The sequence below is a fragment of the Osmia lignaria genome, chromosome 15, assembly GCF_051020975.1.
Source record: "Osmia lignaria lignaria isolate PbOS001 chromosome 15, iyOsmLign1, whole genome shotgun sequence".
Classification (NCBI taxonomy): Eukaryota; Metazoa; Arthropoda; class Insecta; order Hymenoptera; family Megachilidae; genus Osmia; species Osmia lignaria.
Genome location: NC_135046.1, coordinates 2,261,079 through 2,288,931, shown reverse-complemented (window position 1 = coordinate 2,288,931; position 27,853 = coordinate 2,261,079). Strand labels below are relative to the sequence as shown.

General features: G+C 38.6%; 2 protein-coding genes across 11 annotated transcripts; one reads left to right on the top strand and one right to left on the bottom strand.

Moving 5' to 3' along the window:
- The first annotated feature begins 392 nt into the window (after positions 1-392).
- On the top strand, positions 393-27,776 carry LOC117600369 (SLIT-ROBO Rho GTPase-activating protein 1). 8 transcript variants are annotated; one of them, XM_034315724.2, is made up of 14 exons: positions 393-1,596; positions 4,581-4,739; positions 19,471-19,654; positions 19,735-19,900; positions 20,050-20,274; positions 20,739-20,867; positions 21,190-21,411; positions 21,493-21,768; positions 21,860-22,455; positions 22,575-22,796; positions 22,871-22,941; positions 23,021-23,201; positions 23,803-24,079; positions 26,011-27,776. In XM_034315724.2, exons 2-14 carry the CDS (start codon positions 4,661-4,663, stop codon positions 27,040-27,042), a joined length of 3,660 nt encoding a protein of 1,219 aa, XP_034171615.1. In that variant the 5' UTR covers positions 393-1,596; positions 4,581-4,660; the 3' UTR covers positions 27,043-27,776. The 8 variants fall into 8 exon arrangements, with proteins under 8 accessions (XP_034171615.1, XP_034171614.1, XP_034171617.1 ...); XM_034315725.2 differs by lacking the exons at positions 393-1,596; positions 4,581-4,739 and adding exons at positions 8,706-8,940; positions 9,775-10,785; XM_034315727.2 differs by lacking the exons at positions 393-1,596; positions 4,581-4,739 and adding exons at positions 8,706-10,785; positions 16,859-17,176.
- On the bottom strand, positions 1,582-3,967 carry LOC117600371 (intraflagellar transport protein 74 homolog). 3 transcript variants are annotated; one of them, XM_034315733.2, is made up of 3 exons: positions 3,712-3,967; positions 3,396-3,651; positions 1,582-3,311 (listed from the first exon to the last, which is right to left on the bottom strand). In XM_034315733.2, the coding sequence occupies exons 1-3, from the start codon at positions 3,728-3,730 to the stop codon at positions 1,787-1,789; spliced, it is 1,800 nt and encodes a 599-aa protein (XP_034171624.2). In that variant the 5' UTR covers positions 3,731-3,967; the 3' UTR covers positions 1,582-1,786. The 3 variants fall into 3 exon arrangements, with proteins under 3 accessions (XP_034171624.2, XP_034171625.2, XP_034171623.2); XM_034315734.2 differs by having other exon boundaries at positions 3,396-3,636; XM_034315732.2 differs by having other exon boundaries at positions 3,396-3,967.
- Positions 27,777-27,853: the final 77 nt, after the last annotated feature.

The window sequence follows — 27,853 nt, the reverse complement described above, 5'->3', positions numbered from 1 at the left end:
CGCAGATTAACCAGAGTTAATATGCGCAGAACGACCGAAAACTCGTATGACAGTGGTTCACTCTCGTTGAACAAGTAATACATATTATATAGGTAATTAGTAGAACACGTGAATGATACAAATAGTAGCTACACATAATGTATGTGTACAATTTAGAAAATGGTTTTGTTTTAAAATTATTTCTAATTAAACGAATGATTTTCCAATTTCCAAAGAAATAAGATCAGTGATCGATAATTATTACGCATAATTTCTTCGAAAGACACACATGTAATTTTACGAAAATAACTAACAATTAATAGAATGATTGTAATTAGAAGATACAAAAAATTATTTAAAAGCACAATAGCATGTGCAATTGCTCATAATATAAGAGACATACAATTTTGTGTGCCTCATTTATGTCACAGTTATGTTGCTTTGTCATGTGAACTAAAAGAATGTATACACATGCACAATCTAAAAAATATTCGAAACTGTGGCAGTAATGTAAATGGCATGCAAATCAAATCCAAAGAACAATTATTTATAGAAGTATTAATAATTGAAATGTAAATTTAAGAATGATAGAATCACTTATGGAAGACTTAGAAAACAATGTCTACAATATATCATAAATTTTGAGTATTATACAATGAACCATTGAAAATACAACAAGAGCTGACCAATTGTATCTGGAATCTTTTAAAAGACAGAAACTGTAATTTAACAATTGATCATTATCATGCCTTATTACAAACTTACATTGATAATGATTATCATATTGATCCAACAGAATTTTTGAAAAACATGACAATTAAGCCAGAATATGAAACTTATTGCCTTTTATTGCAAGTATTACCAAACTTGAATGATTGTGCTGTACCTGAACTCCTCATTACAGACATTGATAAAACTGATAAGAAAATCTATGATGCATTAATAGATATGATGCATTAAGAGGCTGGTATATATTCAATTATCCAGCACATGATAGCTTTAAATGTTAAAATAGACTCCAAAACATTCATAAACTATATATTTCCACACATTGATACAAATAATGCTATTATTACAGTTAAAAAAATGATACAGTCGGGAATATCAACTAATTGCATAATAGAGCCCTTTGTACATTTTTTATTAAACTCAAATAGATTAAAGGAAAGTTTAGCTATATGTTCCCATTTTAAGAAAAAAGTGGACTGTCAGGACAAGTTAAATGTTCTAATTCTTAATCACAGAAAATCAAAAGATATTGATTCTTGTATAAATTTCTTATTTAACTCATGTTATAATGGTCATGGATTTGCTGCAACATTTAAAAAAAAACTTAGATCTCTCTGCACATGAAATAAATACAATTATTACATTTTTAACAGCAATGAAGCGCTATAAAGCACTAATACCGCTTGCTGATGTAGAAAACGGGGTTACTGTACGAATTATGATCGTATACTCAAACATTTAATTCTTGCTCACATATTAAAAGGAAACATATCACCTAATTACTCTATTACAACAACTTCAATATTTGAAAGATGATGATGTAAAATATAAAAAATGTGGCAGAAATGAATTTAAAACCTATGTGCAATTTAACGCAAACTATATGTGGTAAGTACAAATGACGTTTTTAATTTATAAATTATGCAAAATTTTATAATTAATGATCTTTGTGTGCAAATAAACGGAATGATTACAAACTTGCCTTGGAATTAGAAAGAAGAATGAAAGAAAAAGGTATAGAATTTAGTAAAGATTTCGAGAGAACTCCGACTAAATTAGCGATATGATAAAAAAAATCTTAATAAATAACTTTTAAATTTTGCTTTAACATAGTATTATAACTATTTATTGAATCAAAAGCATCTGTTTTCACTGGTTCATAGTCGCTACGTTCCTTTTGTTTTTCAATAAAATTTTCAATTTTTTTATGTTCCTCTATTAAATTTTCCATTGTATTTTCTAGCACACTGATTTGACTATACACACTATTATTTTCTAATCGTTGCTTAATTTCATTATATTCGGATCGAATATCTTCAAGTTCTTGTTCATGAGTTACTTGCTGTTGTTTTAATTGTTCACATTCTGTTGTCAGTTGCCCTTGTTTTATTGCCAATTTAGTTTTCAAGGTATCTAAATCTTCTAACGTTATCAATTTACTTTCTTCTTTTTTCATTCTTTCATTGAGATCATCGGACTCGACCTTAAGTCTTCTTTCTAACATTTCCATTTCACTCAAAATCTGTTGCAGCCTCAGATTGTCTTTCGACAATCTTTCAAAGCTTTGATCACCGTTAGTATACTCGTGTTCGTTAAATGGAGGTAAATTGTTTAAAATTGCTATCTCATCACTTCCTGTAAAATTAATATTGATGTTTATCATATTTGAAATATTTTCCAAATACTCAATTATTGTATTTTCTAATTTCTGTAATTTAGTTGTTTCATCGTGTTTATTTTGTTCGAAGGATGTCATAAACTGTTCTATAATTTCCTCCCGTTTACGAAGTTCTTTGTACTTGATTTGCTTTTCAGATTGAGTATCCTCGATGTCGGTTTCCAATTGTTCTAATTTTTGTTCAACTTCTTGCATTTGTTTCTTTTTCTCAGTTAACTGTGCTTCCGCTGCTGCGATGTCCATATTTTCCTGCTTTATTTTTTGCAACAATTTTTCTCTTTCTTCTTCTGGTGAAATTCTATGCCTTTCTTCCTCCCGCAATTTATTCCTTTTTTCCTCTGCTTCAATAATTTTCAAATGTAATTTAACTGCTTCTTGTTTCAAAGGAGACAGTGTTATTTCCTCTTCCAAATAAAGTTGTTCTTTGTATAATTCATCTAGCTCTTGTTGCATCTTATTTGCTTTCTCTTGTAGATATGCTTTTTCTTTTAATAATTCGTCATATTTTTCTCTCGTATCGTCATCCATACTTTCTACGAGTCTCTCAGTTCTCTTCTTCTCATTCTCTAATTGCTTTTCTATCTTATTCAGCTTGTCTTGTAATTGTTTTCTTTCTTCATACATATTTTCGATTTTTAATAGATTGTGTTCATTTTTCATTGCAAGTTCTTCAGTTTCTTGTTCAATGATTTCCTTCCCAATATCGGAAGTCATTTTATCGACAACGATATTATAATCCGCTAATTGTCCTTGTAAAGCTGTTAATTCAGCTGCTAAATCTTTTGCCCTTTTATCATAATGTATATAAGTAGCTCTTTCCTTATTTTGATCTTCAATATCTTTCATAATGACAGCAATTTCTTGATTTAATTCTCTTATTTTTAACTGCATAATTCCAATGTAATATCTCTTGTCCTGAATTTGCCTATGGATATAGAGTTTAAATCAGAATGGTTTTATTGTTTTTGTTACTTGTAATAATGTAGTTACAAGTTTTGAATTTAGGTACCTTGTCATCCCCCTACCAGTACCAGGTCTAATAGCTGCTACCCCATGTTGAGTGATCGGTCTTTCCATAACATTTATATTCATGTAACCAGTTGTTGGAAATCCTACATTTAAATGTCCAGAACCAGTCGAACTGATCGTATTTAATCGTGAATTAGCTGTTGGCATTTGGTTATGTAAAATTGACACAGACGGTGGTCTTGCAAGAACATTTTGACCTGGAGTTGCAGGATGATTACTTGCTGAAATATAAAATTCTAATTTCATTTTTACTATCTTATGGAACTTATTAATTTTATTTTGTAACATAGTTGTACCTGTTTGTGATCTTTGCATTGTAATTATTTTATCTAAAATTTCTTGTTTCAATAAATAGTGTTGATTGAAACTTGATAAAAACGAGTGATTTAAATCACTATACAAGTGTCACATTTGAAGAACTTGTAATAGTTGTTTTGATTCTAGTTACTATAGAAACAATTTTGTACAGCATCGAGAATAGTAGGCTTTCCCAAACAAAATGGCAATGTCCTGGGCACTGGGCTCCTTCTGTAGGGTTCCATGGTAACGTCATTTTCTTCAGGGAAGCCTATCGTGTTCGATACTCTACAGAAATGCTACAAATAGAACAAAATGACGATAGATGGCAGCAGGATGCTTGTATTTTGCTAGTAGCAGTTGCTAAGCAACAAAAGAGACGCGGTGAGCCAACCAAGTGGTAAAGCACGATGGTGACGACGCGGCGACGGTAACGGCGGTAGCGACGCCGGTTCCCCAAACTCGAATTAATATACAGTAGTCCAAGAATATCTTCAGTGTGCCTCGGGATAGCCAGAAACCGATTGACGTTACTACAGTTACTCGCGTTGTGGCTACGTTCATCCGCAGCGTACAATTTATTCCGTCGACATATAAACGACCCGCCGTTCACTCGTTCGTCCGCTCGTTGTGTTGGCATTTCTTCTCGGTTGCCTTTTCTTTTTTTTTTCTCTCTTCTCTTTTCTATCCAATACGTTTACCATATGCACAGTCGGCACATGTATTCGTTGATAGCGCATCTAGTGCAGATCGTAGAAAAGCGTACACGCTGTTCAGTAAACCGGTTTCACTGCAACGAAGCGGTGACCTCCTCGTGCTTGAGAATGCTTTAAACTGTGACAAGTATTTTATGTGTTCACGTTCATAGAAACTGTCGGCTGGCACGTTAGTGAACAGGATCAACAATCCGGTGGGGTTTAAACAGAAATTGAGAACGTTGCTGGTGTGATGGACGAAGAAGAAATCGACGGCGTGAAGTCGCCCATCAAGAGGCTTGGCTCCACGCGGAAGCTGCTCGTATTTAACAGTAAGTTGCACTCACGCACTTGTCATATCTCTCTCTCTTCCTCTCTCTCTGCTTCCGTCTTTTGCTTATTCTACTCGCTTGCTACTTTTTTCCCTCTTTTTATTCACAGAGAAAGTTAATTTTTCTGTAAACGGTGTATCCTGTGCCGATCATAAGTTCGTTTCTTCTCATTCGAATTTGAAATTAATGAAATTTATTACGACAATTTTTCTTATTATCTGTAATGATTTTATGAAAATACTAAATTATATACTTTGTCTGGAGAGAGTTAAATTTATTTGCGGCTTGATTCAAGTCAAAGGTCAATTTGTTTCGATAAAATACGTATCTACATCCATTAAGATGCGTCTATCCGATTGATCAAAAAGATACAATCTCTGCTTTAGTCGACCGTTAATAATGTTACATAGTTGTTTTTCTAACGTGGAAAAAGCTTGGCAAGTGTGTAGCAGATGTTAGAAAATCTTGTAGCACGGAACCTGATGCTGCGAGCATAGCAGCGCTAGGCTCCATGGAATAACGTGAACATGTCGATTCTTTTATTTAAAGAAAGATCTTATTTATGCACTGTGCTTTCACCTCGCAATATTTGCTTGGAAATATTAAGTGCAGTGGTATTCTTGCAACCTAATATCCGGTACTGCGGGATACTAAAAATGATTGTCATTTTTTCAAATAATGATGTACGAATCTTATAATCAGATGAAAAATGTTCGTCATAATGAGAATTTCTCAAAAATAAGTAGTTGTTTGGCGTTATCGGTGTGAACCATTGTACCGGATAATTAAGCGGAGCCTATAATACCTTCTGTGGAATGCTGGTGCTTACAAAGGTTGCGTTAGACATTCTTATTTACTGGTGCACTCGTATTACGTTGGAGAGGTAATAGCCTTTAGTTATGGCGTTACCAACGTATGCTATAAATTATATGATTCTTTTGATTTTCCCAGTAAATTGCATAATTTTCAAATTGAATAATTTCAATGAGAAATCATTATATATAGATATGTAGATAAAAAACGTGCATTTTATGGGATCGATGAATGATCGTGTAACACCAATTGGTTTTCGATGGAACAAATTGAGGTGCTTGCACGTCTTTCAGTTGAAGTGTTGGCACGGCGCTCTTGAAATTGCCTCGTCTGCATATTAAAGTCGTGGGAAGTAACAGGGATAGGTTTCATGGCATTCTACGTTCGCGTAAAAACTCTCACATACTCGGCATTGTCAACTTATATCTATCATTCCATTATTCCCTGTCTCAAACACGACTCGTTCGTGACATGCAACAATCAATGTTTGTTAACTAAAGCTAAATAGAATTACTTTACCGACGAATAAAATTAAATATATATACTACATGCTATTATTTTAATAAGAGTATTCTATGTATTCGAGCAAAAATTCTTAGAAAAACGTAGATCCGATACCCGTCCCCTTATTTCCGTTTACAAAATTTCAAGATTCTTTTTATTTTATTTTAACGTTCGTTGTTCCTTTCTCTCTTCGCTCCTTTCCTCTGTCCGATGAATACATGCACGCGTTAGAAAACATTTTCAGGCACGTCGCGTGGTTGTATATGTGCTTATGTATTCTTTCATTCCCTTACGCGCATGCGTACATTTCCGTTGTTCATCGGGGTACCCCCTCCACGTGTCGTGCGTGCCTGCGTCGACCGTTTCTTTTGTGCATTTTCATTTTTGTGTTTATGTCCGTTCGTACGGTTGCAACATTGTCTGTTTCAATATTGATTTCACCGTGCATTACCGATGCATTAGAATATTCACCAGCGTAGACAGCGGTAGATAATAAACATGTTTACAAATGTTGTTTACCTGGTAAGATATTTTAGGATTCAAGCATGCATTACGTATGAAAATCAAATTTATTGAACGGCACGGTATTTTCGTACGATTATAATTATTGGATTACGAATGTTTATGCAAATGCGAATTTTTATACGAAACCTAAATATTCCAATGAATGTTAATTAAAATAATTAACAGTTCCATGAATATTAAAATTAGTACCAGTGAAAAGCTACATATCAAAAGGGAAATCAATTTTCCTTTTTTTAAATTTATTTTAGAGATAAGTTCACACGAGAAATCTGAACAAAATAAAGAACTGAAAGTGAACCTCGTTTCCTGCTTTCCGCGACAGATGTTTTTACCAACATACCATTTTTAGACTGAAAGGATATCTGTCTTGTACGATCAAGCACGTGTCTTCTTTTAGGCTGCTATATTACCATTACGTATTTTATTTCTGAATAAAAAGGAGATCAATTTTTCTTCCTCTATCTATAAATATCAGGCATGTTTCAGCTTTTGAAATTGTGGAAAATAACATACACGTTCAAGTGTAATTTTTTTTATGTACGTGTGTAAGTACTAGGCCATCCATTTCAGTTCAGCTCATTAACGATGAAGTCCGAACAGGATACAACAAAGACATTACAAAGAAACCGTGTAGCTCTTTTATCATTGTTAGATCAATTAACTCGCAGTGTGCGTAAATTTTAATCTAGATACATGACACGATTGTCGAAAGGAACCATTAATTGAGATTAATCGTTCGAAAATAGATCGAATAATTCGTTCGTAATGATGATCAATTGTTGTGCATCCCCGATACTTTTACGTTCTGAAAACTATAATAGATTCTGAAAGTGTTTTTAGTTTTTATTCAGAATATTTGATCCAGGATCGTAGAAGGTAAAGCGAGAATTCTGTATCGGAAATAACTGTTTCAGCTTGACACGAATTTGATGGGTCAATGAAGAGTTTCGGATAAGCACACGGTAAGAAGGCCAAGTGGTACTGAATTTGCACGCTTATCTGGACGAAGGTCGGAACCCCGAACGAATTGTGGCTTTAAAATAGCAGTGCTACGTAATGATCACATGCATAGAAGGTTCACTTTTAGAATAGTCACACGCTGAATGAACTTCAGCCATGTCCTATACTTAACTAGTGATTCTTGTTTCGTGTGAAAACTAGCGTCCAAAAAAGCTGGGTAAAATAGTATTTCAAATAAAAAGTAAAAAAAAAAAGAAGAAACATCTTGAACTTTTTGAGAAATCAGAAAGATTAGATAACACGCTCCTGCAGTTTTCATACATGCACTTTTTTGTGTGCCCAATACCCTTAAGAAATAAAGGGTTGTCCAGACTTACTGCGGATACTCTACTATAGGTATAGAGTGTCGTAAAATCGGTCAGGCGTTAAAGTACATGAAATCCAATCTGACACTTCAACCAAAATGGTTGAAATAAATTTTTACACACGGCCAACCTCGACTACCCCTAAGGAAATTTTGGCTGTAACATAACTGTTCCAGTGCTAAAGCTAGCACTCCGGTAATTCTGAAGTGGTCACTAAAGGAATTAAACATTTGTTGACCAAATTGACATTATAGTGTATAGTGTGCGTGGCTGTTGTGTTAAATAACGGCCTCGAAATGAAGAACGACACGATTCCACGTGGAGAGACGAGTCACAGAGAGACAGGACGAAGAAGAAGAGCAGCGCGCAGGGAATATCGTACACACGGTGGACACGTGCACTCGGGTTTGATCAGAGTCACAGTCACGGTCACGCTTCGAGGGTTGGACGAGTCTATATAGAACAGCGCGATGGGTGAGCCGGTGGTACAGGAATATGTTCGAGCGGGATAGACGAGGAGAGAAACAAAAGCCGTGGCGCGAGTAACTCATTGATTCCCCTACCCGAGTATACGGCCGTCTCTTTTCCACCGATTCAGTTGCTTTATTGCGATTGTTTCGTCTCTTTCTCACTTGGTCTCTCATTAACCCTCTCCCTCTTGGCTAATGGTGTCTCTCTCTCTTGGACGCGCGATATACTTTCCGCTCGATGCTTCCACAACGGTATTACGCGATTCAGTTGATTTCGAAACGGTGCATCGGAAGGTGGAGTTTCTCTGGTAATCAGTTTTCTACAGACGCGTCCCCTTTTTCCGTTCACGAGTGAAACGTAGAAAGTTCCCGGTTATTTCGACCCGGTGGTTCCCTTTTTTCCTGCGTCCATCGCGACCGAGATCCGCTGGTATCTTAGAATCGTTGCGTCTGTTGTGAAAATTGTTTTGAAGACGTGCCAGTACTCTGCAAACAAATCGCATCGAGAAATAGAATAAACGGGTCTATTTCGTTTCCAATTAAATGTTTTCTTCCGTATTTCAGGTAGCCTTAATTCAACTATGTATTTATCTTCCGCAAATTCACTATAAAGTAGATGCCCAGTGCAAGATACGGGGCTGAAGGAGCTTCCTTGGTTTGACCTCGTACCGAATCGACATACGCTAACGTTGCACCCACGCTAGTCCTTTTATCAAGTCCGATCGTATACGAAAATACGATAATCTTTTGTGCAAGTAATTAGAAGTACAGTGTTTAATGTCGCATGCATAGTAAAAATTCCAAAATATTGATCAATCTTGCGCAATGTTAATTAGACGAAAATGAAGAGATACCGTGACACGAAAGTTGCTTCATTTCATTCTTAACATTAATGGAGGAACAGATTTTCCAAATTTTCTTTCCATCAGTATCGTATTTTCGTTGGCGCAGCAGATCGGTGTGCGGTCGGCCTAAAGTCATCGGCCAAGGTACGAGAGAATCCTCTGCGTTCCGGAGGATGCAGGGGGTGGCAAGTTGGCAAAAGAGGAACCGGTGTGCTGCGCCTCTGATGGGAAGGAGAGACAGCAACGGCGAGCCGGGGGAGAAGGTGGGGCGCGGAGGTTAGCGGCGGACGAGAGAAGAGCACCGGTACGAAACCGAGACGGAGGAACAGGGAGAGCTGGACAAAGAGAGAACGAGTGTAAAGGGAGGGAGACTTGAGAGAGAGAGAAAGAAAATCCGGTTGCCTGGCGACGAGCCATCTAGTTCGATCCCAGCCAGCCGACCAGCCACCCTCTGGACGCAGGAGCAACGAGAGAAGGCGACTACCTTTTGCCTTCCTTTCCTTTTTCTTGTCATTCTTAACTTTTCTACACCGCCGCGCCTTTATTTCCCCAGGCTGCGCTGGATACCCTCCGCGCTCAACCCCCTCCGTTTTTCGTGTTAACATAGTACGTCGGCTTGCTGTACCGTTCGGATGATAATGAGTTTCGGTTAGTCCGACAGAAGAGAACTGCAGGTTTCAACCGAGCCTAGTGGTGGTCGATCAAGAGTGAAACGTGTGTGCATCGAATGTGGAATCGTTCGGAGCAGTGTTTCATTTTGTTGCGAAGATGAGAGTGGTCATTAGAATCGGCTACCGCGGGGGAAGCCTCGTTTGAAGGGAAGGAAACAAGAAAGAGTAACCTCGTTGATGGGAGATCGAGCGAGCGTAAGGGGGATAAAAACAGCGGAAAGTGTGCGTGTGGATGTACACACATGTGCGAAAAGAGAGGAGAGAGCCAAGCATCGAGGAGAAGCGAAACCAATATTGCTAGAAAGATGAAGTTCTTCGGCCCTTGTGATTTTTGTTACGCAATGGAGATCTTGAAACTCCTCGACGTACTTCGATGGAACGTAATCGGGAAATAACTAGGGAAATGCAAGACTTCACCAGCGTTATGATAGCTGGAAACGATTTTGAAGAAAGAAATATAGTGTCTCGGTAGTAATGCATTGCCAGACAGACATGTTCTAGAAAGAAATTTTCATCAAGGAATTGTGCACGGCTGGCTACTTTGTTGTACGATAAGTTCAATCGATAATTAACAAAGAAATCGATGTTGACCACTGAATTGATGTTGCGAACAATTCGAGTGCTCTAGGGATATTTTTAAAAGGAACAGAGGGAGAGAAGTTGGCCCATTGAAAGAGCTTGCCAACTATAACGGATCTCGCATCTTTTTTCACCCTGTTTCCTCGTCTTTCTTTTTTTTTTCTTTCTCTCTTCCTCTTGTTCGGTCGTTCGTTACAGCCGATCAACGCGAATCGAAACCTACGCATAGGCCAGCAACATGTTCCAGTGCATTATTCAGCAAAGGAACGGATGGATTCATCCTTATAACCCCGACACCAAGGACGTATTTCCAGGTATAGTTTATTAGATGCAAATACATTTTATTTTTTCATTGCATCTGAAGTAGCTGGGGATGATAAAATAAAGCGAAGTATCAGTAGTTGGTCGTTTATTATAATTCGAGTCTCTAATCGTAAGTAGGCTATCAGTTAACTTCTTTTTTTTTTTTTTTCAATTTGTTTGCGTTCAAGTAATCTTCGCTTCGCTCCGTTCATTTCACGTTGCTTATATCGACCTCATCTTCCCATTTCCGTTTTAAAACCATCATCGTACGGTTTTTGTTCTCTGAATCTCTATCTTTCTATGCATTGTAGGTATTCTTTTGATTTCATGCCTATATCGTATTCGCACAATGTGCGCGCGTTATACAATATTGGAAATTCTAGATAGGTTAGGATATCTAATGCCACTGGTTGCTGTAGAGCCGTGCGAACATTCGTTTAGATGTATAGAATTTCTCTGTTCGCGTTACTTGGAATGCAAGAAAAGCTGTACAATAGCGATCAAAACAGAAAATCTTGAAGATTCCGATCGGATCGGAAGAAGTCGGACGGCTACTCGAACGAACCCACTCGACTTCTTTCGATCCAATCCGATCTCTGATACATCGAAATCTTTTATCGTCAAATTAGGTTTCCATATTATTTAAACGCTACTGTATATTTTCATTATTTTTACTAATTGAATTACAAAATATCACGTTGAAAAGGAAACGTGAAAGGATGCGTATTCCCGTAAGTTTCGCGAAAGTTTGAATTCCCTAAACCATTGAAGTCACGCTTCCGTGACGCCACTGTTTCCGAGCAGTTACGTGTATATCCGTTTAGTGAACGAATTCGTTTCTACCATATGGCGTTACGAACTGGGAGCAAACTAGTTTCCGGTTGAGACGATCGTGAAGGTCTCGCTAACATGTCACATGGAAAATCTAAGGGTTCCATATGGCTTCCTGATCGTTTGCACTTGTGTAATCCGTTTGAATGATTACCTCGTCAAGATTTTGGTATCGAATTCTTTTATTTCGAATAACGAATAAATAGTATCGTAAAGAAAGAAAAACTATGGATAATTAGTAACGTGATGTTAGTCGCAAAGTACACATCTAATGAGTAATTTTCGTTGCGATACTATTCAGAGTACTATCTTTCGGCTTCCTATTACAGCACTGTTTCTAGCTGGCCACATACACGCGAGTTTCGACACAATTACAGTTCGTTGGTGTGCTTCAGAATTGAGATAACGAAAAGCGAACTAAACCGACGACGCAATAACCATTTAACGCTTCCCTTCAATTCGTACAGGAAGGAAGCTGATAGAGAAACATTGCACTGCATATCAATTTATGACTCGTGTGTGAAGATTCTCCCTCCATCTTCCTACCAATGTCATCCTAATTACATCTCTTCGATCCCACCGGTGGCATTATATCGCTAAATGAAAAAATAATTTTCTTCCTTTTTTTTTTCTAAACAGTTTTAAATATATTAAATCGTTAAATTTTTTTCATTAAAAATGTTATCTTTTTATATTGTCTTTGCAAACAAGTAGCTTAAAAGGCGACAATATCAATATTTGTTATCTCAAATAACAATTATCGATTTCTTTGTTTACTTGACATAATTGATAAGCCAATATGTCACTAAAATCGTTCATTTACTTCTACGTTTCATTTTTCGTCTGGTGGTATAATTGTAAAAAATTTAATTCAATAAAGCCGTCAACAAATTGTGCGCATGACGTGTTTGCTCATGCGACGGTATCACGAACGATAACGTGGTAATTGGCAACTAACTTGCCAATTGCCGTGGCCACCTCCCTTCTAAATCTGTCGCTACTGAATCACGTGGCTTTCCCAAATATTGTTCAACGCCGTCTCCATTTATGAAGCTGAGAGTATACTCCAAGAAACTTGCATCTTCCTGTTTAATTATCCTGACAAGAAGATATTTTTATTTCATAAATTCTAAATATTTTCCTGGCATTTCGGTTTCCCTGATAACGTCCACTTTGCCGCGATAATTTCGCGTTGCTTATCAGTAAATTGACCAACGTTCTTTTGTTTAGTATGTTTCTTACTTCGCATATTAAGACATCGCGCATCTTAAATGACAATTTTCGGTCAGTATGGCGTTCCAGGAATATTATATTTAAATAAAACGTTGCTGAGCCAGCGGTCAGGTCTTTGCGGTTCAATCGTAACCATTTAAATCTTGTTACTCGAAATGTTTAATTACTATTTTACTTCTAAATTAACGTTATAAAAAGTAATGAAAAATGAAAAAAAAAAGAAAAAAAAAATTCAATTCAATTGATCATTCTTTCTCTCGTTAATACTTTATAGAGATCACAGCGTGTACCGCTGGCTTAATGGCGTTCGCGCAAGTGTAAACGCACACGAACGCGTTAAGTTAAGACGGATATGTGTACGTGTACGGTAATGCACAGCGGTAGGCGTAGAGAGGAAGGCGCGTGCGTGTAGGCCTTGCTGGTAATTGTGGTTAATTTAACGACAGTCAAAGCAACGACTAGCTGTCCTTACTGGTCAGTTCACGCGGCCAAGTCCCTCTCGACTGGTCGGTCAATGTGCAATACTGTAGCGGTCACTTAAACCGCACGGCCGCTGTTATTTGCCCGGGTATAGAGTCCCGTCCTGATTTGCCTAGGAACGTGAAACGCTTTGCCAATTTCGCGGCATCGGTTGCTTCGAACTTTATGACACGATATCCACGGTTATTTCGCAACGGTCTCGGTCGAGTTAACGCCAGCCATCGACAGGAAACGGTCTCGATCGAGTTTCGTCCGATTCGCAGTTTCAGTACAGTGTTGCCTCTTTCCCGGATCCCTTCCCCTCCCTGTGCGTATTATTCTGCCGAAGAATATTTATGAACAGGAAAATAAAGGACATTTAACGGTGGCAACTGTGCACGGTTACCGAACTCTCACATGTAAATTCCTTTGAGCCCCGAAGCTCCGTTGCGGATACGTAACCTGGATAATCAAAACAACGCCGGATATACGTGTCGCGAGTGATCTAGTGATTCGGTGTTCAATTTATCGTGGCTCGATGATATTTTTTCCGTTAAACACGCATGACATTTACGGTAATTCCCGTTTACAGTTCACCGGTCGCGTTTTTTTACTGTACGCGGAGCACGAGGAATGAATGCGTGCGAATGCAACTGGTTTCGTGGCTTAATATTTCTTTTAATACAGTAGGAATAAAGTGTTCGAGGCAACAGCTGAGTCGAACTTTTCTTGTCTGCTGCACAAAAGTCGTCTGAGTCATAGAAAGATATATTTATGTTTTGAACGAACAGCATCGTATTACTGGTCGCGAAACCGTTTGCGTTAGGATTGAACGTGGCAAAAGGCGAGGTAAAAACAGCCGACTACAGAAACTGCTAACCTATGTTTGATCAGCTAATCGAGGAACTAGTATGGCGGCCAGTTGTTACTGATAAATCCTTTTTCAAAATACCAACCGCTTAAGTATTCGTATTTTTCTTCTTAACATTACAAAATTGTCCACAACCGCTACTTTACTCGGCCATTATGTACTTGAAGAAATAATAAGGATTCAACTCAATTGAATAAAACAAAAAGTTAATTGTAATTTAGAGGGAATTCACTTTAGTGAACAAAAGAAGTGAACGACCTCTATTTTTATTTTGTAAAATATGTTTCTGTTTTTACTAACGCGCTAATAAAGTCGATGTCCAGTATAGTGGACAAAGACAGTGAATGGGTAGATCCTTTCTCTTTTCGATTGAATCTAGTCCAGTTACAATCAATATCTCACCTGTTCGTTGAAAACAGGAATTTGTGCCGTAAAATAATTCGTATCGATAAGCAAGAACAGTAGATGCAATCAATGTTTTAACCCACGGTTATCGATATCTTGAATCTTTATTTTTTTTACACTATAAATTAATTTTATTAGGATTTTATAACTCTCAAGAGTGGGCGATCGGGTTCCCCTTTGGATTCGCCACTGCTTCAAGTGTGTCAAACGAAACGGTGTGGTCAAAAGTACATTTTAATTTAAGGGCAATTGTGCTACAGTCAGACGCTTTCAATCGACCGTGGGCGTTTGATTCGTTGACGAACAAACGAATGAACGAACCCACGGACGAACTATTTTCTTCTATCTTCTATTGTCAGACGTACAACTTCCCTTTCCGCAGCTGCTGCTTCGCTGCATGTTATTAAAATTGCTCCGTTTTAATCACTGTCTGTTGCACAATACGTATTGATACCTCGGTGACGATGATTAATCGTACGTCTGCGAATCTGATTGACTGCTACGGTATTTTGTGATTGCACCGTGATGAATAATGCAAAAATATAAGATCATAGTAAATTCCAATGTATTCCACTGACGGAAGTTTTTATTGTATGACAGAACGTTCAAACAAACCGTCATGGAAATTAAGAAATTTTTATATAATAGAATGTCATTAAGGTAGATTTTCATGGAAATACATACGCGTTCGTATCTTCTTGACGAGTACTTAAATGTTCACTCTTAGATAATCAGTAATTCCGATACATTCTGATAGTATGAGTTGAAAGTTATGGCAAGTTTCCATATTTTCGTCCAGTCAGATAAAATTAGGTTCAGCTTAATTATTTATTCAAAGCAGGAAGTTGTTTAAGTGCATGAATAATTTAAAGGTTATCGAACAATCATCCATTGGATTCATTGTATGGAGATCTGCATATAATGATGTTGGAAACTAGACCAGACTGTGGTTCTGAATAAGCTCGTAGAAAATTGATGCAGTGATTTATCACCGTACTTTAACCATAATCTTTCTATTTCAAAAAATGGTAAATCAAAATTTTGTCCAAACGGCATTCTACACAAGCAAATAAATATAGAACTCTAACTACATCTATTTATACAGAGATAACAATATTTGTACGCATTATCAAAAAGTACATATTCAAAACCTTAACGCGTGATTAATATTTGTGTACTTAGTAAAATAATTAATTTGTAAGAAATTAATTCTAATCGTCTAATATCTAGCTCGTTATTTAATTGCCTGTTTAAAGAAGCTATTTGTTGGACAATTTTGAAAAATGAAATTGATAAGATTACATCTTGCAGCGATATAAATAAAAATGGAAGTGATCTTTCATATTTATTAAATAATAAGGTTTTGCCCTATTAAGAACATCCTCGGTAGGCAGCTTAAAAATAGTCTTTTGCGCATCCATCGCGCTATGAAAACAGGGCTTGTAGTTCTTTGAGAACTTCACGCACAGCGTGCATCATCTAGCCTATCAGAGCCGATAATCGCGAAACAAAAGCTTGCAAGGGAACGAGAGCGAGGGCTGATCGTTGCATTCTATTAACAGAATCCTTTCTCGAGTTATAACGGCCCGTGAAACTCATAGGAGTTGCAATTTTTTTTTTTTTTTTTTATATGCCAGCGCGCTTTCAGTTTTCTAGCACGCGATACGAGGCACATTTTTCTATGCTTTGTTGATCGTGAAACGTCATATGGAAATGTACATATTCCGTTTCAGTCAGTATCATTTCAACAGAATCAAAGAGCCGAGTTTTATCAACCTTTCATAGTATCTTTTGTAGTTCTAACCAAGGTTATAAAAGTGTCATGTTGAAAAAAAATAGGTAGCATTTAAAAAGAAATGATTTTCACATAATTTTCATAGAAGAAGGCTATAGCACTGTTATAAATTCGATGCTTAAATTCTCGCTTCGCCTGAGTTTCTTCACGCCAAACGATTAAACTAGCGTTAACAACCATAACTATCAAAAGATCATCTCGAACACTATCGCTTTTGTTTTCATTCCTCGAATCATCGTGTAAACGCGCCATAACATTTTTATCGGGCATTATCATTTCCATTATGTAACTATTATTTTCCAGCGATCCGTTCATAATACATCTGTCTGTCGGTATCATCGCAACAATTAACGGGATTATTATAGTTTGTCGAGTTAACTGCAACGAGCTCGCGATTAGATTATAGTTTTCTTCGGCTTTGCTCGTTCCATCCCCGCTCCATCGATGCTCTCGCGCCGAATCTAACACGCCTCTGACGAATATAATTTAGATGAGATCGTTTGTCGAAGCCGAGAAATGTCAAAGATCACGGCAGAGTGATCCAGGTGCAACCACGATCCTCTTCTTCGAGAAACTGGCCGATTCGTTAAATGGGAAGTAGTTTGACGACGTGTTGAATAGCGTGAAAATAAAAAAAAAAAATAATAATAAAAAACGTGAACTACGTGTTGTGTTGTTGAGAAACAGAAAAGTGATTTGTGCACGACAAGGACAATCGCCATCAACGGAAATCAGTGGAGGGTTCACGGATCACAGGGAAAAATGTTCAAGCTCGCCGGACGCCAAGAATGGGAGGCTTTGACGAAAGGTAAATGGCGTAGCCGTTTACGAACCGTAACCATTATCAGTTCCCACGGGGTGTGAACTTTATTGTGTTGAATGGGGTGGTTGAGTGGGGAATAGGTGCATGGTTCCTGCAGTATACGTATGTTTTCAGAACCTGGCACAATTAGATGTCCGTGCACCAAGTTGTATTAGTATAATCCAGGAATTGTATCAGGGTAGTCTCCCCGGACGATGCGATGCATCGTGTCAGTTTTACGTCATAAACGTGTTAAGAATCTCCGTATACAGGATGTTTCCATCTAACGTCACCCCTAATAAGTTATACACCTCACTTCAGAAAATGACAATAATCTGGGACCTTTTGTCACAGTATAGTTTGGCCCAGTTGCGTGGTACACCCTGTATAGGGAGATTCCTAGTAACATACTCCATGAACGTGTAAAGGCTTGTTAAAATCTTTGGGGAAGATCCAGGTCCCTTTGTGAACGAACAACTGACACAGTAAGCACTATAGACAGTGAGAGAGGTCGTTCACCCTTGGTCCTTGCAGGCCTACACAATAAGTAGTGCACCGGGCAAGGATGCCCTTCAGTACCCATAGGCAAAACAAAGGGCATCTCTAGGCAGGGGTGTAACCACCCCCATTAGTATTTAGCACTTTATGGAATATGCTCGCAATAAAATAGTTATCCTTAAGTTAGTCAGAAAATCGGATGCCCATCGCAGGCTCCTCTATCTACACCACATTACGTCTCCCATCGACATGTTCAGTTATAAAAAACACCCTATTGTATCTTTTATTGGTAAAATCAACTAAAAGTTTTTGAATGGGTCATCGGGCGGCACACGCAGGACAGAACCCGTTGACCGTTCGTTCTTGTGAACCAAACGCATGCTGCACATTGTTATTAAGGCCGATTATGTAACGTCGATAACCATGTAGAGCATAAAGGCGTGTGCTATTATAATTCGAATAAAAATACCACTCTGGTGGGATAGAAAACATCTGAAGCGTCGAAAGCAACGGCTTTTCAGAGGAAATTACCACGGACCTGTGTATCCTCTTTCTACGGTTGCCCTAACCCGCCTTCTGATCAATGCCTGCAACCCGGCATATGCCCCGACGTGCAGCGAACTGCGTTTATTTACCTTCTTGAGGGACGTAGGTCGATTCATGCGTTCCAACCCCTCGGAGGGTTTGAAAATCTCCTGGCCACTTGGGGAATGAATCACACACCACGGAAGCACGAAAAATCGATAAGTTCCGAACTGAATTCGGGAGCAAATGGTGCGAGTTTGTTAAAGAAGACCTAAGTTCAAGGGAAGATTTTTTTTTTTCAATTTCCTAAAAACGTGAGAAATCGTCCGGTTTCACTGAAGCCTCTTAGGGTCTTTTTCTTTCCTAAATTTGTTTAATTTGATTTTGACGAAATTTCCAAATTGAAACATATAAATAAATAATTAATTTGTACAGTTGCTTTGTTCTCTAGGAAACGCTATCGTTTCCTTTCCGTACCATCAGGAAATACCATAGCTCGTTAAGTTTTTATGGGCAACGTTTCTCTGCTCTTTTTCTGATCCCATTTCAACTTCTTCTGCTTTGTGTTGTTTCTTCTCTCGAATGCTATAAAGAGAATCGTTTAATCCATGAGAAAGGGGTCGGTAGAAATGGTTTGCTCTCTTCCCTCCAGTCACAATGACCTTCATTGATTCATTGATTAGATGCAAATTATAGGGAACCCTAGAATCTAAAGTTCCAGCTTTGTCTAGTTAGGTCAGTGACACAGGGTAATGCAGGACTTGAAACAACAATCATGACTTTCAAAGTATTGTTCATTTTATTTAATTTCATTTAATTTCAGCAATAAATATTGTTTATTATTTTGTATCATTTCTGGTTTTCAATAAATATTGTTTTATTTATGTTCAACCCTTTATTCCTTGTTTAATTTTCTCTTAAAAAATTTTGCATTTTTAAATTGTTTATTTGATTTCTAAAAATTATAACCGTTGTAGTATAACAATATTATACAATGTCTAAAATAAAAAATTATTTGTTACCACTTAAAATCATATTTCTTTCCAAAATTAAAGAAAAATCGTGTAACGAAGAGTAAAACTGAACGTGTTCGAGGAAAGGCGCAAATAAATAAAATGAAAGGACGATCGAATCCAGACCGTTACGAGTCGTCTCCCCCGACAGTAAATTCGTTTGTAACACGAAACATGTTGCAGCGAAGCCAACCCGATCGATTAACGAAAAAGGAAAGGCCAAGCAAAGTCTTTTATCCTTATCGTTTTCTTTCCATCTTTCAGACATACGGCTGCAGCTGAACGAACAGCTGAGATGTCTCGACATCAGGATGGAGGCCCAAGTCGCCCTCGTGGCGGAGCTTCAGGATTTTTTTCGAAGGAGAGCCGAGCTGGAGCTCGATTACAGCAAGTCTCTAGACAAGATGGCCAGAAGCATACAGCTCAGACACAAGGAGCAAAAGCAAAAGTATATATTATCCAGAAACTTTTAACTGGAGCTTAGATAAATTTCATACTTAATATTTTAATTAATAAAATAATCCTTAGGCGAGAACAGTGGCCCCTATTCTCCAGCTACGCTTGCTGGCAACAACTTATCAACGAAACAAAATCCTTAAGCAGAGATCATGCAGCACTTTCGGAGGTCTACAGCACGCACCTCGTTGGTCGTCTCAACCAGGTGATGGAAGACGTACAGCGGATATACAAGCGTGTGAGTATGATCCAGGCATGGGCAGCAAATAGTAAGGCGGGCACACGGGCCATAACTATGGGCAAAGGAGGTGGCAAACGCGCAGTGACCCATGTGACCTATGACTTTTTTTTTTTTATGTTTACGATAGAAGAATCCTTGTTTTTCAGTGCCGTGAGATAGGATACGAGACGCACGAGGAGATCCTCCGGGTGCTGCACGAGTTGCATACAACGATGAAAACGTACCAGGCTTACCAGGCAGAGTCCCGGCAAGCGGAAACAAAGCTTCGGGTGGCGGAACAGCAGCGCACCAAGCTCGAAGTGGCGAACGCCCCGCCCGAGAAACTGGCGCGCAGCAAGAAGTACAAGCTGATCGAGAAGGAAGTGAACAAGGTAGGGTGAAAATCTCAAGGCTATCCCCGAGCGCAGACGAGGAGGACTGGGTGCTCTCGTGTTTCGATTCAACTCTGTCGGCTGACCCTGGAAAGGGTCGAGTAGTACTTCAAGACACGGAGTATCGATTTCCGTCACGAAAGCTCTTGCCGTTGAAAACACGTGAACACAGAGGCCTCGTTGAATAAAGCACTGTTTCATTCATCTCACGTCGAAGTTTCACGGCGTTCCGTCACTTTTAGAACCCTGTTGATCTATCGCTCGCATGCTTCGGACCTTAACACCTCACCGACCGGAAGTCTATTAATAGGCTTTTCGATACCAAGCGGTTATTCACTGGAAAGCAATTAATACGTCTTTCGCCGTTAATGGTTTCTCCATTATTCGATTGAAATAATATCATTTAATCGTGCTATAATTATCAGGACATTGATAAACATTATTGAATTTCTTGCTTACTTTAGAGGAAGAGCAAGTATCAGGAAGCGAAGCTGAAGGCGTTGAAAGCGAGAAACGAGTACATTTTGTGTCTCGAGGCATCAAACACGACAATACACAAATACTTTGTGGACGATCTGTCTGATCTCATTGATGTAAGTTATAGACTTAACAATTTTTAATATTTACTACAGTAAAGTAGAACGTTTCAACGTCATGATAAGCGTATCTATGAACTAATTACACTCGTTTGGAAACGACTTAAAAGAGCATTAATCTGGCTTCTTGATACCGTACACGTGACTCGATAGTGGGTCAGTGAATCGGTTGAGTCACCTGAAAATGTTAATCGTCTTTGGTGATTGATACTTTAAACAATCACTCACGTGTCCAATAACGAGCGCCCAAATTGCTCGCGGGCATTTGGACATCGATGGCTTACGAAATCATCAGTGATCATTGATATCATTTTTCTAGTGCATGGATTTTGGTTTTCACAATTGCATTGCCAGAGCGTTGCTAATGCACTGCAGTGCAGAAGAGGGTAGGCAACGTTCCTTGCAATCGGGTGCTGAACAACTGGCTTCCTGTGTCGGTGCTCTAGATTCGAGGGCGGATAAACAAAGGTTTCTAGAATCCCATCATTCTGCTTTTATGATCCCTAAGAAATTCGAGTTCCAAGGACAACGAGGGGACGAGGTATTTTGGCATAAAAATTCATTACTACATTGAGGACTACATTTGAATACTATAACTGATAAAATTCATCGGACCCTACAGACCCCAGAGCCTGAATTGCAAAAGCTATTGCACGCCGAGATGGAACAACGATTGACGCAATTGCAACAGAGAGTGACGTCCTTGAGAACCGAGTCTGAGGAAGTGTGGAAAACTTTAGAAACGGCAGAGGCCAGCCTGCTAGAAATGCTGACCGCGAAAGACTACGACTGCTCTAGATATTTTGGAGAGAACGCTGTGCCCACTTCTAGACCTCCTGAAACGATACAGATCAAGCTCAGAGCCGACAGACAGGAAACCGAAGAATTCTACCTCACGGTGGGTTCCAAGTTGAAGTATTCAACTGATCTTTAACTAACTTGTTATTAGTGCGTTGGTAATAAATAATCTGTTAATTGAAATTTTACAGAAATTCAGGGAATACCTTCTTGGAACCTCAAGAATAGCTAGGTTAGACGCGAAGCAAGAATACATTCGACAGAGCCTACTAGATGGCTCCACTGCTAGCCCAAACCCATCAATATCGGCAACGAAACAAAAACAGGCACGAAGGAAACGAATCGGTAGATTACAGATGAACGGCCAACCAAAACTATTCGGTGGCTCGTTAGAAGAATACTTAGAAAGCACAAATCAAGAAATTCCTTTGATCATGAAGAGCTGCATTAGAGTAATCAATCTGTACGGTCTACATCATCAGGGTATCTTTCGTGTTTCGGGCTCCCAAGTAGAAATCAACAACTTCCGGGAATGGTTTGAGAGGGGAGAAGATCCTTTGGCCGATGTAACAGATGCATCGGACATTAATAGTGTTGCCGGTGTATTGAAACTTTATTTAAGAGAATTGAGAGAGCCACTTTTCCCAATTATTTACTTTGAACATTTAATGGAGTTAGCACAGTTGGAATCGAAGCAGGAGTTCGTTAATAAGATGAAGGAACTAATTGCGAGTCTTCCAAGACCGGTCGTCATTGTAATGCGATATCTTTTCGCCTTTCTAAATCAGTAAGCATCGCCATTTCTTTCGGATGAATATTTAAATATCCTAGTGTTTACAACAGGCATGCACGAGTAATATTGCAGGGGTGTCCAAGTAAAATGTATATATTTCTTTTTTCAAATAGCCTTTCAGAATTTTCGGATGAGAACATGATGGACCCCTACAATTTAGCTATCTGCTTCGGTCCTACTTTAGTACCAGTTCCCGAGGACAAGGATCAGGTGCAGTACCAAAATCAAGTAAACGAACTGATCAAAAACATCATCACATTCTGTGAGGAAATATTCCCAGAAGACATTGGGGGTACTCAGTACGAAAAATACATCAGTAGGGAACCAGACGACGTGTAAGTATATGTCGAAAGGTTATAAATTAATTTGTTAATAGATGATTCCTGATCGAAATAAATTGTTAATACAGAGACGTAGGAGACTCGCCAACGGATCAAGTCCAGGAAGACATGGACTCCGAAGTGTATCCATCCGAGGATGGTGAGTAAGATAATAATATTTAATTTGTTGCTCGGTATCCAACAACAGAGCGGGATCTACGTATTTTGTGTATTCCCAGAATCGGAAAACCTCGAAGCCACAGCGCAATTCGATTTCAATGCAAGGTCCGAAAGAGAGTTAAGCTTCAAAAAGGGGGATACCTTGACTCTATACACACAAGTCAGTAATGATTGGTGGCGAGGTGCCTTGGCTGGTAGAGAGGGGCTTATTCCCGATAAATATATTATGATCAAGATAAAGTAAGTGAGATTTAATCAGCCGCAGTGGCGAATTATTATCTTCGAAGAATGCCTTCTATTCAACTAGTGGCTGAATTTAGCAATCAAAAAGGGAATAAAACTTCGATCAATCGAAATTTTCCTACATCAACAAAATGTTGATTAGGTTTAAAATGCTTCTTTAGTCTAATCACTTTCAAGGAATAAACCTTGTTTCCCGTATGATCCTTTCCACTGTCCATCGCTTTACATGTTGTACTGTACAAAGTATTTCTATAAGATGTATACACGCTTTGAATGTTAATATTAAACTAGTGTGTTAAACGGCTTTCTTTTCTGTGTCTTCATTTATTTGGTCGTTTTGAACATTTATAAACAGCAAATTAGTGCCTTTACGATAATAAAATGTGTATACATTTTATTGGGACACTGCATTGTAAACTTGTGGTATTTCTAAGCTATAATTATAGTTTTTATTTAAATAAACCTACTGCAGGGGGACTTTTCGAATTTCTTTTTTTTTCAATGCAAATCATAAAGCTTTTTTTATAAAATCAGCTTAACTAAGCCTTTTTCTATCAACCATTTCTGCGCTATAAAAAGTTTCATATCGTTTGTTCAGGGATGAAGAACGCGAAAAGGAACTTCTAAAATCATCGAGCGAAGAGTCAATGCGAAGAAGAACTTCTAGCTCTGCCGATAGTGTTCTATCGAGTAACAACTCACCATTGATGGGACCGTCTGGGAATGCAGCTACTTGGTCGTCTAGTACCATGTCTGACACACCAGCTACCACGAATATAATATCAACAGACAATATCAGTAACAGCGGTGTGATCTCAACGATTGTGACAAATGTCCCTTGCATTTCTTCGGCCCAACCGATCATCAGCCGAGAGGTATTGGAAACTACCGTTTAGTATAATTACTTTATCCGACTTTTTCTTTTCATACATTCGTCTGCTTGTACATCTTCTGCGACGCACTGAAAAGATTTGAATTTCAAAGCACAAGTGCATGGCTATTGTGCTGATATTTGTTTTTTTTAAGTGCAATAGCAATGAGAGATTGGAATGCACATTGCCATTTAAGGCGCAGATTCGTTGCCTGTTACACCATGCCTAATAGAAATCAGCATCGCTTATTTTATGGGATCAAAATCACAAACGAACCTCTTTTATTTATTCAAACCCTTCGTTGCATGACTTTTTGTTTTATTTCCTGGAAGAATATACGGTTTTAAACGATAAATATTTTTCTATTTCAGAAGTTTCCTTTAAAAAAAATTCTATAATATCGAAGATTCGCAAATGCCTTCTCTAAGCGTGCATACACAGACGCGCACTGACGTAAGCGCTTTCGCTAAAAAATACAAGAATTTGCAAAAACATAATGCAACAAAGGGTTAAACCAAGACCAAGTATCGATCAGTAATTTAACTTGAGCAATGAGAATAAGTATTATTTTAGTTTTTCATGTTTCCAAAACATATAATTCTTTTTTTATTTTTCGTTGAATTATAATCTGTGATTTTATGATTCGACGAACTTGCCTTTACCAAATGACGGGAGACGAGTCTATGGCTATGTTAAGTTAAATTTACATTGAGATAGTTGTATCTCAGTTAACTGTAATAATTTGTACGATATGTTTTTTTGTAAATAAAATAGAAATATACATGTTTGTTGCTGCATGTGCCTCGGTCCCTTTGTCTTGTGCCGCCTTGTGTCCTTTGAGTCTTGCGTCACATATTATTTCTTTTGTGTATTGTTTACGAGTTTTCAATGTTAATAGTTGGGATGGTTTTTCCAGATATACGTTTAATCAGCCTTTAGTTGACAAGAAAAAAAAAAAGTTTCACGTAAATAGGTAGTGGGTGAAACGGACTAAAAACTGTTCGATAAAATTGCTGCCAGTGTTGTGTGGTTCTGTTGTCTATATTTTTCGTTTCATTAAAGGAGTGCATCTGTTTTTGTAACAGTTCAGTTGGTTTGTGAATCCTAGCATTCTGTAAAACAATTTCAGTCTATAGACGAAACCAAAATGGAATGCTACTCGCAGAGCCTACTTAACCAGTGGATATTCTTTTGGCTTAGGTGAGTAAAAATACATCTCACCCTCAGACCAGTTAATATTACGAACCTCTCATCGTTGGCATCTGTAGAGAGATAGGTATCAAATGCAGAGTTGTTGTCATGTTTACATATTTGCCTGCTTATATTCATCCTGTTCATTGTCAGTTTTACGAGCAGTTTTTAATCCCTCCCCTCCTGGCATGAATATCAATATTGTGCATTTATTAGGGATGCGCGGGTAGGCAGCTATGTCGGGTACCAGAGCTTTGGGTCAGCTCAGTAAAAGTCGGGCGGGATCGGGGGAAGATACTTTCGGGCCTTCCCCCGATCCCTCCCATAATCTACGGGACTCGCACATCCCTAGCATTTATGTATATTCACTTCCTTAATTCCATATTAATGCATGTAAATCTAAATTTTTATTTCTGTATTATATCATTCGTTTTCGGATATAAAAAGTATTCATCATTAACATTTCGCAATTCACCACATATGAAACATTAAAAATAAGGATGTTGGATATGTTCGAAATCTAATACATCTTTTGTCTTTTAATAAAAATAACAATCTGAAGAAGTTCCAGGGCACTACATATGCATAACGACACAGAATATAATTTGCACTTCATTGCAACAAACATGGTTGGTAACTTGGAAAACATCGCTAGCTTCCCCTTTACTACGTACCAGAACATTTCATTTCGAAACGTTTACCTTGCAATTTATATTCAATTCACCTAATTGAATTGCTTTCAGGAATGTGGATCTCGCGTGGCAAAAGTGTCAACGCCTGAGAAAGAGAAGCACTCCTTCGCTTCAGACGCTACGCAAGTCATTGTTGGTAACAATGCAGAAAATGAAAAGACGGATTTTAGCGAGTCATCGATACAGCAACAGCAGCAACGTAACGAAGAAGCTGGAGGCGAAGAAGCGGAGCGTATCTCGTTACTGAATTTGGACGGCGGCGCAAAACGTGGAACAAGCAGGAAACAACATTGGAAATCTCAGAGTATGGGGGACACTGCGCAGCAAACGGTAAACCCTTTACAGACGAACACCGCTATCGCCCAAGAAGAGGAACCTCAAGAACAACCAACTTTCTCGGCAAATCGGGAGCTCTGGCAGAGACGTGCAACGTCGCAAACACAATTGAATCCTCCCGTGCCTCCGAATCATAAGCTTTTCCGTTCTTCTCAAGAATTCCGTGAAATGCGTCAGAAACACACGCCGGATCTCGTGATGGATCTTCCTTTATCCGCGCAGGATGCAAGCAAAAAGTCTGCTTCGTCGAATAGTCTTAGTAGTTCCGACGAGGAGAGCCCTAACTTAAATCAGCCATCACGGGCGGAGGCAGCCACGTCGCCCACGGGAGGACCCGAGTCTCCCGACATGAGCACAGCCGCGGAACGGTTTGCCAAGCAAAATCAGTGCACCTTGAAGAAAAACACGAAAACAAATTCGGACGCGCCAAAATTGAAACGCGTCGAACCTGAGCACGAGCCCGAACAGGAGCCTGAGGATATGGTCAGATCATCCAGTTCCAATCAAATCTCAGATTCGATGCCCTTAAGGTCACCGCTTCCTTCGCGTTCGACGCCTAAGGTTGTCGCGAAGTTCGCGGATATGCACCTAAGCCGCGGTAGCCAGGTGTCCTCGTTCAAACCGCAGGTGAAGGTGAAGCCGACGATCCTCAGGAAACCGGTGCTGCCATTCCCGCATCCGCACATGAGTCCGGAGCTCGCAAGGAAGATCGAAAAGCAAGCGCAGAGCGCCGAACAGTCGAATTAATTGCTGCCAGGGTATTGGAGAGTTTTAGCAGCAAAAGATGTATTTATTTTTAGCAATCCATGCGTGTTTGAGTAAGGTTTCCAGGCGCGTAGATTTGCCATTGACTTTCCATTGACCAGTTACTCCGCCCAATCGCAAGGACATAAACGAAGTGTGTTAATTACTGTATCCAAGAAGAAAGGAAAGCCGGGCAGTATTGTTCCTTGGTACGATGATACGTTACATACCAGGTTCGATGCTACCCTCGGGCCGAGTTTATTTTTTCTACGACTATTTTCCATTTTCGCATAATTTTTTTACCAAATGACCCGCGAAACGATGTTTCTAGTCATCGAGAGACGATTGAAAAACGATGCGAGAAATGTGTGAGCGAGATAATACATCGAAAAAAAGAAAAATGAATTACAATTTCGAGGTTAAATAGTTATTTACCGTGAGAGTGAGTGTGTGAGAGAGGGAGAAAAAGATTTTGTACGTTGGACAATATGTAATTTATTACAAGGAATATTTCTTCTCAAGATGTATCAGTATGTTTGCAACAAACGTGTTCGATGTTCCTTTAAAATGCACGTGAGTGGGTATGAGTTAAATGAAAAAAAAAAAGATAGCCTTTTCCGGAAGTTTCTTTCTTAGGAAGAATGAGTGAGATGATTTCGGGACCCGAAACCCGGCTTATTATTATTATTATTATTATTATTATTATTATTATTATTATTATTATTATTATTAGACATTGTAACATGTCACCGACGTCTTTAATTAAGAACTATACGACAATGATGTTCGATATATTCGAGAGTAATAAGTGTAC

Bases quoted from the DNA above. Each gene is read 5' to 3' on its own strand.
- LOC117600371 (XM_034315732.2), bottom strand. From the start codon at position 3,730: ATGCAAAGATCACAAACAGGTACAACTATGTTACAAAATAAAATTAAT. The intron at 3,312-3,395 runs GTACCTAAATTC...CTATATCCATAG, and splicing joins ACTGGTAGGGGGATGACAAG to GCAAATTCAGGACAAGAGAT.
- LOC117600369 (XM_034315724.2), top strand. From the start codon at position 4,661: ATGGACGAAGAAGAAATCGACGGCGTGAAGTCGCCCATCAAGAGGCTT. The intron at 23,202-23,802 runs GTAAGTGAGATT...TCGTTTGTTCAG, and splicing joins TATATTATGATCAAGATAAA to GGATGAAGAACGCGAAAAGG. The intron at 24,080-26,010 runs GTATTGGAAACT...AATTGCTTTCAG, and splicing joins AACCGATCATCAGCCGAGAG to GAATGTGGATCTCGCGTGGC.